General features: G+C 35.0%; 1 protein-coding gene across 7 annotated transcripts in view; it reads left to right on the top strand.

The window, feature by feature from the left end:
• The window catches only part of SCUBE2 (signal peptide, CUB domain and EGF like domain containing 2), a 51,900-nt gene that overhangs the window by 30,471 nt on the left and 5,462 nt on the right, over window positions 1-15,967 (top strand). For 6 of the 7 annotated variants that reach the window (XM_087921078.1, XM_087921080.1, XM_087921081.1 and 3 more), the window contains 8 exons: window positions 465-569; window positions 884-1,039; window positions 1,399-1,602; window positions 5,493-5,663; window positions 10,235-10,402; window positions 10,959-11,120; window positions 13,998-14,195; window positions 15,128-15,280. In XM_087921078.1, the coding sequence (XP_087777204.1) occupies window positions 465-569; window positions 884-1,039; window positions 1,399-1,602; window positions 5,493-5,663; window positions 10,235-10,402; window positions 10,959-11,120; window positions 13,998-14,195; window positions 15,128-15,280 (1,317 nt within the window). The remainder of the gene's footprint in view (window positions 1-464; window positions 570-883; window positions 1,040-1,398; window positions 1,603-5,492; window positions 5,664-10,234; window positions 10,403-10,958; window positions 11,121-13,997; window positions 14,196-15,127; window positions 15,281-15,967) is intronic. The other variant, XM_087921082.1, reaches the window with a different exon arrangement.

Genomic DNA, 15,967 nt, shown 5'->3' with positions numbered 1-15,967 from the left:
AACAAACTACAATATTGGTTATTATTATAATCTGGTTATACTATCCACTAATAATTTTATTTGTTTGTCTTTGTCTTAGACAATGTGGTTTGTTGTAAGATCTTCAGTTCCTTCAAATATCCTTATAACCTCACTGTACTATATATTTTGGCTTGCCTTGTTTGTTAGCTTTCATTTATTGGCTCTCTCTCGAGATGAGGAGTTTTTGCATAGTTTGTTTGTTTATTCTATTTATATGGCCGCCTACTTGCCTTGCAATTCTAAGTAGCTAAAAAATTTAAAACATCAAATGCAAAGGAAAATGTTAAGATAATAAAAGAGAGAAAACAGGGTACACTGGTACACCCATAATCCATATATGTAGAGAGAAATGAGGCATGTGGAAACCATCTATATTACCTACTTGGTTTTGGTAATGAATTTAATTAATATGAAAATAATTATTCTACTGTTTCTTTCTGAAGATCTCTCTATCATCAGGACAACTGTAACTTTTAAATTTAATCAAGGAAAATGTAACTTGAAAAAGAGTAAGATGTTTCAGGATGCTCTTCACCATGTAATATCAGGTATGAATGGCAGTGCATAGTTTAAAATGGTTGCTTTTGTAGATCATTTATGACTTGATAGGATTTGGGGGTTTAATGTAATGATTCACAGTTTTTCTCATATTTGGGATATAACTATAAATGTTTCCAGAACAGTTGGCTGGTATGTGACTTGCTAAATATCTAAACTGGCTGCAGTAGTTTGTCATTTGTAAGCATCTGGAATTAATCATTTAACCCCACATGCATTTATTCAGCAACATTTATCAAGCTTTAGCAAATGCCCAGTAACAAATTTGGCCAAGATGCTGCTTCCTTTAATTTTGTCCACACAGAGAAACATAATTCAGTAATGGAGAACTTCTACTATGTAAACCTAACATGCAGTTCTGGCAAGAAAATTGTTGGAGACCTCGGCAGTATGAAGGCAGCTAGAGAAATGTTTATATCTGCAGACTTTGAGCTTGAAACAGACCAAAAGGAGGTGGCAGGTTGGTTGGAAAAGAACTGAAAGTCTTCGTTTGTGACAGAGCTTTGTTGCAGTTTGATCTTTGAGTTCTCTCTTTCATTTCCATTTCTATGCAAAAAAGAAAAAAAGTATCTCCTGTTTTGAAGCTTAAGAGCTCTTTTCCATATGATCAGAAAGCTACTGTGGCTAAAGATGTTATTGTTCTACATTATAAAGGTCTCTTTTGTGTGTGCCTTGAAAATTTCACCTCAGGACAATATTTATTGCCATAATTTAGGCAAGCTGCCTTCTCAGCTGCAGTATCAGCTGCCTCTTTTAAATAATATGGTTCTATATATCTAAGCTTTCTGTTCCTAATCACTGCTACCTGCTCCTTTCTAGATACATGTAATTTGAACTGTGCACGTAAAAGGACTGAGAAAAGGCTACGTAAAGCTATCAGAACTTTGCGGAAAGTCATCAACAAAGAGCAGTTCCATATTCGCCTCTCTGGTATAGATCATGGAGTGGCCCGAAAGCCTCCCAGAGCAGTAGATACCCAGGATCCCTGCAGCCTAGGTCAAAAGTACATGGATAACAAATGTGGTAAGTAGAACTAACCCAAATCAATATTGATGAAATCTCTCAGATATGCATCTCATTCTCTTTGCATCATTTTATCTGCCTGACACTCATGATATCAGAAAATCAGTGTGGATATTGAAGGAATGACTAGATCAACAAATACCAGAATTCTACATTTTAAAGCACCACAAAAAATTATTTGTGGCCAAACGAATTTTATGTCAAGGTTATTTTCTTTGGGCTGAGTGTAAGTCCTCTTTGTTATCTCTACTCCATTGTCTCGGACATAAGCTTTGTAATTTATGTTCTTTTCTGTCAGTTTCATAATATTCAGTACCTTACACGGTGTGAACTTTATTATTTATCCCATTTATCACAAAAATATGGCAGGTACAAAAGATGCTTATTTAGAAACATGTATTGATGAGTTCATTGAAAGCAATCCAATCCTTGATACATATTTTAAAACAAAAGCTCTAAAAAGAACTAAAGAACTATGATTACAAAAACACAATGGAAACAAATGTTTCAATAGCAAATTGGCAGGATTAGTACCTATACCTTCAGATTATATGGAAAACTAATGGATATAATAAGAATAAATTCTATGGAAACTAAAGCTTTTGTATCCTCTCTTCTGTTTGGAAATTTTCCCTTTTTGTTTATAGTATATCATACTATGCCATACCATTCAGGTCAACAATCTGTGCTTAATGTTGACTTTTGCTTTGAAATGTATCTATATGTCCCTTGGGAAACCCCAGGAAATGAGATGGGGAAAACACTCATATCCACCTCTTTATGTGAAATTAAGTACTATTCCGTAGCAGGAATGGGGTTTTGAAGTAAGTCATAATATAATATCTTCAGACCACTTGAGTTGGAGAAAGGAAGAAAGAACCCAACCTTTGATTTGTATCATCACTCTTTCTCTTTTAAGATATTGCAATTTTAGTCAATTATTTTATTTTAATTTTTAATCTATGAGATAACTTTATGATATCAAGTCACTTAAAGAAGCAGCAAATAAATAATAGCAAATAAATTTAAAAAACTATTGAAAGCAATATGAAGTCATTCTTCATCAGGGACAAATTAACTTGTACTAGAGTTTCAATCTTTTGCGGGGGGGGGGGTTGTAAAGGTAAAGGTTCCCCTCGCACATACGTGCTAGTCGTTTCTGGCTCTGCTAGGTTAGCAGAAGCTGGGACAAGTAATGGGAGCTCACTCCATTATGCGGTGCTAGGGATTCGAATCGTCTAACTGCCGACCTTTCTGATCGACAAGTTTAGAGTCTTAGCCACTGAGCCACCGCATGCCTATAGGGATTTTGTTTATCTTGCCTTTATTTTTTAAATTACTCAAGATGATGAACATACCTAATACTCCTTGCTCTTTATTCCTATTTTTTAATTGTAAAACTTTTTCTATTATCTTAATTGTTAAAAAAGATAAAAATACAGAAACAATTATACTCAGTATATAGTTTTTGTTCCTACTTACGTTTGTATGTCTGATGTTCAGTATATTGCAACTTTTTCCCTTTTGAATAACAGGGTCTTGAATAGAATACAAGAGGCTAATAGATTTTCTAAACTGGAGATAAATAGCTAACTGTTCTTACTGTTTCAGGAATAATAGGTTTAAGAGCCCAATTCTTACTTATAAGATTTCACCACATGCTCACAGCCTATGAACCAGTAAGAAACAAAAACAACAGTAACAACAAAGATTCTGAAACAATATAGGAGGCAGCTCAGAGATACAATTTTGTCTTTTTTTCCCTTAGGAAATAAGGGCATGGGTCTTCAAGGGGTGGTTAGTTGTGGATCATGACCTCTTTTATGAGGTTCACCATCTTAGTCAATGAGACACTATAGTGTTTGTCCATGGCATCAAAATCTCAAAGATAAAACTAGCTGAATAGGGAGAAAGAACCTTTAAATGTCTTTATAACTTCTAATCCAGGAGCCCTCAGGGTGCCTCTCTCCACATCTATCTTTTGCATCAGAATAGCTTTCACTTCACCCCTGAAACTCTTGTATAAGTTAAGAATAGGGTTTTAATGGTCAATGAACACAACAGAAAAGAGTGGCTACAGGAACAGAATCTGTTGATGGTGAATGGTTCTTAACTTCATTTGAAGAAAAGAAAAAAGCAAGCAGAAAGTTTGTTGAATCCTTAATGGAGTTTCATTATTTCTAAACCATTGGTCTTTGTTTTCAAAGGAGGCGGTTTTTGTGTTTTGTGGAATACCTTATGTTTTTTTGGTGTGATTTTGCTATTTTGTTCATACTGAAGGATCAGTGTCTTTAAAAGTTAGTATACAGCTGTTGATTTTAGATACTTGATTACTTCACAGAGGGAACATTTTAAACAGTCAAGCAAAATCTAACCATTGGTCCTTCTTCAGATGCTGTCCCTGATGCCTGAGGCTGTTAGAAGTTGTCTTTCAATATATTTGTTTATATCAACATATTTCTGCTTTATGACCCTGGAGAAAAATATCAGGAGTACCTCAATAGAATGCTTAAAGCAACTATTTGATGTATAGCTTTCATTTTGAGCAGTGGAAGAGATTGCTATTTTAAGTAAGAGTCATAATTTTAAAGGGTCTATCTCTTCCTGGTTATTTAATAAAATTGTCTCCAGTTTAGTCATACATATGAAGATGATACTTTAAATTACTGTACTTTTTTGCCTCTGTTGAAACTGTTAAGTAGCTATAAGCCCAGACAAAAGCTATGGATTCACTAGTTTAAAAAATTTGTCCAATAACACCTAAGCCCCATTGATATTAAGATGAGAATTACAGCCAATTTTATGCATTGTAAGTATGTGTAAGGCTAGGAAAAATCCAATAATGGATCCTATTTTCAGTTTTATGGGGTTGTAGACTTTGCACATGCATAATTATTTATTGAAATCAATACTGGGAAGAATATTGCTCAGCTGATGTGGCTATTTTTTTTAGAATGCTTAATCTTGTAGTTCAGTGATGTGGTTAGTCTGAAATTCTCTTGCCTTCAAGGGCCATATTCTTTCAGAAGCAACCTATAAGAGATAGCTCAAAGAATAAGGCTAAAGCAAACAGATGTTCTCATTTGAACATCCCCTTTTTCTTTGTCTGGCACCATTCTCAACTTTGGTGTCAGAAAGAAAACAGATTGGCTTATTTAGTAGTCTGACCCAATTTCTTTAGTAGGGAATTTAATTAAAATATTTCCCTGAAATAACAGCTGTAGTCCTATGAAAGGAAATTGCTGACTCCTATGTTAGAGATCCTGTTCAGTTGGCTTCCAGGGATCTTTAATTTGAGAGGTTACCGATCAAATAAGATACGTTTCAGCTAGAAAACAGGTGTCTTGAAAGTATGTTACAGATTTTCTACTACAGCTCATGTCTCAGTTTTTATAGATCTTTTTTTAAAATGTGGATCTAGAACAAAGCTGAAAAAGCCCATCTGCCATGGCTTGAACATTTTTTTTAATCCTTTAGGAAAAGTAGAATTCTATAGAAAAATCGTGTAGGAAAAGTAGAAGGATTTTCATCTTCAGGAATTTAAAGGAAAACTATAATGGGACAAGAGTCAATTTTCCTGTTCCAAAAAATATTTCCTATAGTGAACATTCAAAACAAAGAAATGCCATCTATATCTGCTCTAAGTGAAGAAAGATTAGCCATTTACACATTATGAGTGAAATTCTGAAAATTTATCAATTATGAGATTTAAATTATAGGATAACTATTCAGGAATAATAATGATGGTTAGCAATTCAGTGAAATAACATACTTTTAATTGAAAATAGTACATTCAAACATAGGTTAAACCTTCACGCTATGTAATATTCATTCTTCTTACTGAAGAGAAAAAAATTTCTGTGACTGACTGTTCTGCCTTCTATTGTTAGCTAGCTGCAGTGTTGGAACATATTTTGATGGGGAACAAGAAAAATGTATTTTATGTCCTAATGGAACTTATCAAGACAATGAAGGTCAAATTGTCTGTGAACCTTGTCCAAATCTTCAACGTTCTGGGGACTCAAAAGCAATTGGTGCTCGCAGTATATCTGAATGTGGAGGTAAGGATATTATGCAACACCCTGTGTTTGGACAGAAGGACCCACTGTTGCTTCTCCCTCTTTATAATATATACTGAAAAATGTTCATCAACCTTAGGCTTTGGAGAAATATTATAATGCTACAGTTTAGCTAAACAATTTACAGAAAAAGTAAGTTTGCTCTTCATTACAGGTGAATGCACAGTAGAGGTTTGTGTCTATGAAAGTAGGTATAATTTAACAGGCAGAAAAAAAAATGATATAGAGATATCTCTGTAGAATCTTGCTGGGGAATATTTGCCTGAATAAAGGCAAAGTTCTCAGCTTCCAACACGATCCTAGCTATGAAATTCTTCTTCTTGATCTTTGATCAGTTTAGCAATGCTGTAGCCTAGAGAACAGTGGCGTTAAAGAGAAACTAATAAATTATACTAGAGACTAAGGAAGATATATGTATTACCTACTGACCATCAATTTCTGTAGCAGCAAAGATTGCCTATGTGTGAAACTTCCCAGACAAGTTTCTAATATTCGTTCATGACGGGATTTTACAGTACTTCAATAAAGACTAAATTCTAAACTCAGGAATTAAATACTGCGGACTGAAACACCCAGGGCATTCAAGAGTGCTTTCAGACAGTTATTTAAACTATGCATTAGAGACCACAGACAATTACTTGCAAGAGGGATAAAGTAAATCTTGTAGTTTAAATAATTTTTCCTGGATGGTTAAGAATATACCAATTAAAATGTTTAAAGACTTGTGAGTTAATTTTATCCAGTAATCAGACTATGTTTTGCCTATTAAATGTATTCAATGGATTTACTAAGAAGGAAAAAGCAAAATTTAGTATACTTTAAAGCCATTTCTGTGGATATAATGTAATATCATCCAAGATGGGCAAAAAGTATTGGAATTACAAAAGTACAGGATGATTCTGGACTGAATATTCTGGAGAAAGTATTTTAATACAGTTTTACTTCTAGAAAGTGCTCTAGACATGGGAAATGTAGATATGGAAGTATCCTTTAGTCTAATTTTCATTAGTTTATTCAGCCTAATATTCCCTCAATTCATTTAGTCTAATATTGCTTACACTTGACAGGTAGCACTGTCCAAATTTTCATGCAGGATCTATTCCTAGCCATAGGTATATATGAATTGGTGCATTTTCCTTTCCTACCCTTTCTAGAGCTATGATCTTTTTCCAAAGTTTTCATCTGATGGGTTATTTTCCTGAATAAGCAAATGCTTCTCTGATGGATACTTAATATTTTTTTTTGCTAGGTGACAGTGTTTAACTACTGAAAAAGAGATACAGAATATTTGCAACCAGCTCTTTCTTCAGTCACTATATAACAAAAATATTTAATACTACTGGATATAAGTAGCACAGTTTCTATATAACTTTTGAAACACAGGTTCTATATAAGTCTTGATAGAAAAATAGAACTGCAAAGATCTAATGTACCTTACTTCAATCTTTGTTCTTAATGTGTTGTAATTTATCTCAATTGCAATAATATATTGGATTTTAACATGCTATTCCTTTTTTTGGCATACTAACTTTCTTTAATGAAAGAGATCTTTAATGTGGAGTAGAACTGCAGTTCTCTATCTGCATTCTTAATACGAGACCCAAATAGTAGTTTGGGTCTTGTATTAATATTTTAATCCACAATCCAAGCCATTCTTTACTTTTGTTTCATAGTACAGAAAAAAATGACTTTTTTGTTTGATTTTATTGTGAATTTTATACTCTCCATTTACAAGTCACTGCAAAATGTGCAATAAAATATCAACATGGAACATTTTGTAAAATACCCATATTCTCCATTTAAACTATCAGCTTTCAATTAAGAAGTATGGATGATATGTTGTTTTATACCACAAACATACAAACATAGTTTGGTAACTGGTGTGGCTAATCCTTGCAGTTATGTTGGCCTATTGGTAAAGGAAAGTGGCATATCCTCTGATTCAAATTAAATACCACTATCTAGGGAAAATAATTTAAATTTACATACCATGATTATCTTAGTTACTTCCAAGCTCTAAAGAGAAAGCCTTGGGAAAGAAATGATTTCTTCATGTCCCTCATGTAATGACTAATGTCTCAGTGTCTACCATGTCATTTTCTTCCTTCGTTGCTGCAATGAGTGCATATGGTTCTTTCTGCTGCTTTATTCATAAGCCAAGACAGTTTTCCGTATTAAACACAGTTCATTAGCTGTAAACAAAATTCCTCATCCCTGATCAAGAGAAGTTAGTGCCTTTTTTTTCCCTGTGAACTTAAGTAACCTGAAATGAAGCCAAGGCCAATTTAGCTCCTCTTAACAAAAACAGTCATTTGGCCAAGTGATTTATTGAAGCTGTAAACCACAAGGTAACAGATTTAGCCTCTCTTTAAAAGTTAAGAACTCCACAGTATAGGCAAACAATTGCAGCAGTAATCCATTGTCTTACAAAGCAGTTTAATCACTTGCTTTGTTTTTGCAATCTGCTTACTGCAAATTTGGGAGATACATCACTCAGATTTACGGGGAGAATCTATAGGCAACATGAATATAATCAGTTCTAGATTAGCTCTATTTTTATAATATCTGAGCATCAAAACAGTTCAGAAGCAGAGATATTAAAGACCAGGGGTAGGAATTGGATGTAGTTACTGTACTACTACATCTATTTAACATATGGCCTGCATTTGTATGTGTTATAAAAATATTTTAGTACAGTTTCACGATCATTTCTGCCTTGCATATGTCCTTCACCTGAACTGAAAGTGAATGGGTTTTCAAGATAAGGTCTGTGGAAATAAAGGGTAAGCAGAACCAGGCATTGTTAAAATATATTCAAACAAAGGATAACCCTCCCTTTCTTTATTATCTGTTCATTCAGCATATAAACTAAAAGGGTTTATTACTTCATAAAATAGAGATAAAGTGGGGTAGAATATTGGGAGGCATATAGAAATTTATAATTCCTTTTCTCTTTAAAAAAAAACTTGGCATGATATTTTTACATAGATAACTGGTAGGAAGAAGCATTGAAAATTAAAGCTGTTATGCCTTTAGCAGCTTTACCTGACCTTGTCTCCTCCAAGATGTGTTGAGATTACAACTCCCACAATTTTTAATTTGTGTCAAAGTGTGATCCAACACATCTAAACAGAGTGGGTTGGGATCCTATTTTGTAGCCTTGTTTTGTTTTTCTGAATGGTAAACTTTTAAGACAGATGAAGGAAGGCAACTGATAAAAGGTAGGAATGAAGAATTGTTTGAGCCAAGACACAATTACTAAAGTATGCTATTTCTTTGCAATTTTACTAAAATAAAATATTTTGTTTCTTAAACTTGCTGATTAGGTAACACATTGCAGTACTATGTTATTTTTGTACAAGAATGCTTTCTCTCTTTCAAGCCATTAAGATGATATTTACAAGTCTGTTAATTTGAATATAAGCTTTTTCTTTTGCAAACAGCTGGGGCAGGAGAGGAAGCAACTGAATGACAAGTATGTTATGAAGGCAGGATATTTCTTGCCATAGCCCCAATTTGGAAACATTAATCCATGGTATTTGTGCAAGAGTAATAAATCCCGTTTTGCTGCAATATCAAATATGAATTTTTAACAAACATGATGATTCTTCAGCACTTAGCAAACTTCAGAGCAGATTCTCAATTAGTAATTGTTTAGTTTGGTGCATTACATTTGAATACAAGAATTCTGCTGGAGCAGTGGTTAGAATGCAGTATTGCAGGCTAACTCTGCCAATTGCCAGCAGTTCAGTCCTGACCAGCTCAAGATTGACTCAGCCTTCCATCCTTCGGAGGTTGGTAAAATGAGGACCTAGATTATTGGGGCAATATGCTGACACTCTAAACCAGGGGTGTCAAACTCAAGGCCTAGGGGCCGGATATGGCCCATGGGATGCTTAGACCTGGTCCACAGGGCTGCCCTGGAAATAGCGAAGGAGCGGCTTGCGATGCCACAGCCAATGTAAATGGAGCTCAGGAGGGTCACATATGGCCCTTCTGGACTCCATTTTCACTTGGAGAGATTTGCAGGAGGCCGTCGCAGCTGAAATTAGAGCTCATTTTCACTGGCAGAGCGCTCGGGCTGCCATAGGTGCCCTTGACATGAGTGACATCAAGCTGGCCACGCCCACCCTGGTCATGCTCAAGCCGGTCCCTTGAGGTCAAACACAACCCGGATGCAGCCCTCAATGAAATCGAGTTTGACACCCCTGCTGTAAAAGCTTAGAGATGACTATAAAGCACTATGAAGTGATATATAAGTCTAAATGCTATTGCTAATTTTCTACTAAAAAGCAAGTTTATTAAAAATCTATTATCAGAAAGAGAGGCTGATAATATAGTACAATGGAAGCTTTTCTTACTGCAGAAATAAGCAACTTTCTCTAAATCAAGTTACATGTAACAGTTAGAACTGAGAGCAGAGACGGGAAACTTTAAATTATTTTCTGCTGTATTTTGTTTTTTGATTCTAAGCTTGCATGCAGGCATCATTTTAAACTCATTTTGCTCCAGATTTTTATATCCACTCTGTTACCCTTCTTCCTACTCTTCAGGACAGTGTTCCCCAGGTGAATATTCAGCCGATGGACTTAAGCCCTGCCTTTCATGCCCTTCTGGGTCATACCAGCCTGAACCAGGTCGAACATCTTGTTTTACATGTGGAGGAGGTCTGATGACAAAAATTACCAGTGCAACCATGTTTCAAGATTGTGAGACTAAAGGTAAGAATGGCAAGACTTCAAAACATAAGCCCTCATGTATTTCAGTCCCAATTTTTCATCTCTCCTTGAAAAGGATCTCTCCCTCCCCAACTGGGATAGGCAATGATTTACTACATATAGGAACACTTTTCACCATCCAGAATATAAGATATATCATAATGTAAGAAATGTCATATATTAGACCAAAAATAGGTAAAAAATAACGTGTATCTTCCAATCAAGCAAGGCAAACATAACCCTAGCACCATTTCAAATAGCTAGAATCCTATAATGATTTTTGTTTCCACAGAAGGTTGAATGTATTTTTCACTTATATGCCTTTTTGTATTATAAATGTATTATGTAGTAAGCACATTATGAAAAAAAATCTGTGCTTTGTGTCAGGTACACCAACTCATACAAGCTTTCATTTGTACAGGGTTATAAGCATGTCAATTTGTGTAAATTTATTTTAAGAAAAACAGTTGTTAAATGAATTTAAGGTGAAGAGTGCTTGTATGTTTGCCATACTTTTTCAAATTATTAGTCCATTCTGCTTTCTTATTCTCATTTATAGTGCAGTGCTCACCTGGACACTTTTATAATACAACTACGCATCGTTGTATCCGCTGCCCAAATGGAACATATCAACCTGAGTTTGGACAAAAGTACTGTATTTCTTGTCCTGGAAACACAACGACTGATTATGATGGATCCACAAACATATTGCATTGCAAAGGTGAAAATTGGTGCTAAGTAAGAATAGTAAATTTTAGAATCCAGGAGATCAGTACAACTTGCCTTGCTTATATTCAGGTCAGGTGGCTTTTATTTTCACATCGTTGGAGAATTCTGTGCCATAGTTCCTTCTTGAGTTGCTGTGTAACATTTCTATATATAGCAAATCACATGAGATTTCTTTCCTTGGGGGAATTGCAGCTTACATTCTGCCAAGGAGTCAAAGGCAGGCTAATACCAGAGCAACTAGATTCAGTTTCATTATAAATGTATTCCCTAAAAAGTATAGCTGCTCTTCTTACTGCTTCAATTAATATGAGATGTCCTTAGTGTAAGAATCTTCAATAATACTTCTAGGCAACCTGTACTTAATCCTCTGTTATTGCTGCCTTTCATTCTTTCTCATTAACTCATAAAACTCATAAAACCTCATGCTGTGTTTCAGGGGCTTTCTTTAGTATGTTAGGTTCTGCTCCCTCTTGGGATACAGCATATTTGACCTGGTTATTTTCTTTGGTATCGGTCTCAATGAAACTCACATAAGTGGAAACAAGAACAGATGCCAACAGTTTCATCAAGGTTTCTACTCAGAGTTCTGTAACTGTACTTAAGGCTTTGCTTTCTAAGACTTTTGTTTGCTCTCTTCTACCCACTGCCAACAGTATGTAGCAGTCTCCCCCATTTCAATGTATGGAGCCAGTGTATCCCAGCCATCTTCTAAAGAGCTCATTTCATTTCATTTCACATACATCCCACCTTTCTAATCTAGATAAAGGTAGTTAACAACATTAAAACAAAAACATAAATTTGACATAAATTTAAATTCACTAAAATTGATACATAAACATTGATATATAATAATGTAACAATTAAAAGCATCGGGTGGGTGGGTGGAGATTTATCTTCAGTGTTCTTCCCAATCCTGAACTAATGGGAGCCAAAATCAGTTTCCAAGAAAGTGTGCTCCTTAGTTGAAGAACAATACCAGAAAAGTCTCTCTTGGACCTCAGAAAGATTGGCAACAGCCACTTGCAAAAGGCATCTTCTATAGATATTAATAGCTAGACATAATCATAATAAGAATACTTTAGATAGTGAAGTTGATAATCTTTTTCTCTTTAAAAGTGAAGGCTAACTGTGCTGTGTGGTTTTGTTAACATCTGAGTACAATTCAAAGTGGTAGTTATTATTTTTAAAGTGCTAAAATGGTTTGATGTTTTGATAATTTAAGTGAAATGTATCCATCCATCCAAGGAACATGTCTAGAGTAGGGATGTTGTTGGTTCCCTCTGTGAGCTCTGGGAAGGAAAGCTCGGAGAAACTTTCTTTTTTACTATGTCTTCCATACTTATGCAACCTTTCATGAAGACTCAAAAGATATATTTCCCAAAAGCTTTTTAAAAAGTGGTTAAAATGGAATGTTCCAAAGAACATATGGTGTCTAATGTTGCCAGGACTGGTTGTTATGAGAGAGATTTATTATAGACTTAATGGGAATGTGGTTTATTTGTGGTTGCATGCTTTTATTGATATATGTAAACCACTGGGAACTCATGTGGAATCATTGGTATAGAATTAATATGCAAAGTCTGGATTTCATTTTAGCTTCTTCCTACCTCCGCCCCCTCAGCCTATTACTGAATTAGGGAATATTCAACAGAACCAATTGTTCCTTGGAGTTAAGAAGTAAGGGCCATCAGAGACTGGCACCACCAGGGCACTAAAGACATCCCATCCAATGCCCCACACTCATAAATGTAAGGAATGATTTTGAGGGACAAGAGAAAATGCTGAACCAAGACAAAGGTCGTATAAATCTAAGTCCAGGACATAACAATAAACATCTCAGGGAAGTCCTAATAAAGGGAGGGGGAAGAGGGAAGAACTTTCAGACTTGTAAAATTCTATTGCTGTAAACCTATAATTGGCCTGCATAACTTTAGTTTCCTGATCTGGTCTACTTTGGAGAGCTGTCATCAGTCAGCAGCATAAGTGTTGAACAGTAGCCCTTCAATACTATCTTCTGGATATAGCCATAAAGGAGCAATGTCTCAATGCCTAATCCCACCTAGCAACCTGAACAATCCCATGATCAATGTACAGAAAGTACCAAAAGGTCCAGGGTATCTAATAGGGCTTCATTTTTATCCAGTTTAATTGCAGGTCCTCTGTCAAGTCAACCATATCAGTTTTAATAATACTCAGTACTGTCACCTAGTACTGTTTAACTAAACCGTGCAATGGTTTCTCCTCATAAATGGAGAGTATAGGACAGGTGAATCATGGAGAAGATCAGAAGAAGGAAACCATCAGCTAGTTATTTTGGTGTTTGTGATGGGAAACAAGTTTTCTTTGCCATTCTAGACAGTATATCTAGATAAAATGGGTAATGAGGAAGGGGCATCTAGATTGGTTGCAATATTTGGTCAGCTTGGAGGCAATAAAGACAATCATAGGTTGGTTGGAATAATCAGCAAGCATTGATATTTTTTGCTTGTAGTGAGGAGATAGAAAATGGTGATATGAACATCAGAATAGCTATAAAAGTTATGAATATAGCTACCAGAATGTCATTGGTATAATCCATTGTGTCAATGGGATAGTCAAGTGGAAGGACTGTGTATGTTAGTCTTTGTGAAACTTGGAAGATGCCAGGTCCACAGATAGGATGATGTGTGAACATACTTCATTCTGAATCATTGCAAGCAGTTGTATATTAAGCTTAAGAAACCATATGATTGATTTCTATAAAGAAGCTGAAGTTTGATTTAGAGTGTTTGATGAGTTTGGTGGCATTGGTTATTTTTCCTTCCACTATCACCTTTTTTTTTGTGCATAGGCCATAATGTAGATAATAGATTCCTCTTTCTTTTTTCAGATAGATATTGTGGGGGTGAGCTTGGAGAGTTTACTGGATACATTGAGTCCCCAAACTATCCTGGAAATTATCCTGCAAATACTGAGTGTACTTGGACTATAAATCCACCTCCTAAGCGCCGCATTTTGATTGTGGTTCCAGAAATATTTTTACCAATAGAAGATGAATGTGGAGACTACTTGGTGATGAGAAAAAGTTGTAAGTTAAAATGAAATAGATTTTGTTTCTCTGGATTTCTGTGTCGTGTGCAGCTTTATATAACGTGACATAAAAATGATATGCTTTGGTTATAGGCCTGGGTATACTAATACTTAGGTGAATAGAGGAGAATGTATCCAAAGTCTTGAAATTCTGTTGTTTTATTTTCCTTGGGTTGATGTTTTCAGATTAGGTCAGCTTGCTCATAGGTATATAAGTAATCCTTTTCATGGGAAAAAGATGTACAAATGATATTAGTTCCTTGTAGGTGGGAAAAGCTCCTTTCTACAGTTTAAGACATTACCTAATGAAAAAAAGGATCAACATTAGGAGAACAGTATGTTGAATATTGAAAATCAGTGTTTGTTGGCTTGTTTCGGTAGTAAAATTAATGCCCAATGATATGATCAAGGTATAACTGAGTTAGCTACTCATCAGTATAGTGATGTGTTTTGAAATATGATTTTTCAATTTTTGTTGGAGATTCTTTCCTAGATCTTTTCCCACAGCAGATTACAGCACTCTTATTTTGGAAATGTTGGGAAGATCTTGACAGTAGCTTAAAATGCAACAACTTGCTTTCATACTATGTTGAGAGCAACAGTGACAAAAATTGTATATATTACAATGAAATTGGAAAAAAAACTCCTGTGAAATAACACCCTCTATTATTCTGGTACCATATAGGTACTTCGATTATCGTCCCTGAATTCTCAGTTGTTAGCTTGTTTTCATTAGGAAAATACTTTACTAACGCAAGCTTCAGTAGATAAACATAGTGATTATATCTTCTGCTTTTCACTACAAGAGACTTTGGCAATAGGATAACTGAATGAGATCTTTGGAGAAAACTAGTATTGGGGTAATAGGACCGTATGGGAAATAAAGCATAATAGAATTCTAATATCTGCTTTGTACATTTTCTTTGGTAGCTTCCTCCAATTCTGTGACCACATATGAAACCTGCCAAACCTATGAACGCCCTATAGCTTTCACTTCCAGGTCCAAAAAGCTGTGGATCCAGTTCAAATCAAATGAAGGAAATAGTGCGAAAGGATTCCAAGTCCCTTATGTAACCTATGATGGTAAGCCATGCTTAAAACTCAAGAAAATTTAAATGTGGACATTTTATTTTTGTTATTTATATTTCTGCACTTCCATAATTAAAGAAGGTAGAAAGAGGCAATCTCAAGAGATGAGCAGTTATTTAGCACCTGAACTTTCCAATATGTGAAACTGTCGTGTGTTATACTCACAGATCATGCTAAATCATAAGTGATTTGTTCATTTGATCTATATATTGTGAATCCAGTCACTATGGGATTATAAATTGTAGCTTATGGCTAAGTCAACGAACACATGGTTGAATTAATCATGGCTGGGCACAATATATGAATCCAATCATAATGAATGAATGAATTCTTTATTGACCAAGTGTAATTAGGCACACAAGGAATTTGTCTCTCTTGGTGCATATGCTCTCAGTGTACATAAAAAGAAAAGATACATTTGTCAAGAATCATAAGGTACAACACTTAATATAGTCATAGGGTACAAATAAGCAATCAAATCATACTAGAAAACAAGTCAATATAAATAATTCAGAAAACATTAGCAATCATGTTACCCAATACTTGAAGTGTTCATCGATCTTTATGGATTGAAAGCCAGTCTTGGCAGAGGTTAACCTGGAATATAGATATAATGTATAGTTTCCTTTATTTGGGGGAAATATATTTTGTTTATCTGAGAATACAGTTAGAATTCCTGGC

This window comes from Pseudonaja textilis, chromosome 1, assembly GCF_049901715.1.
Source record: "Pseudonaja textilis isolate UNSWEBS1 chromosome 1, rPseTex1.2, whole genome shotgun sequence".
NCBI classification, from domain to species: Eukaryota; Metazoa; Chordata; class Lepidosauria; order Squamata; family Elapidae; genus Pseudonaja; species Pseudonaja textilis.
Note: the sequence above shows the minus strand (reverse complement) of the source record. Positions and strands in the feature narration are given on the sequence as shown.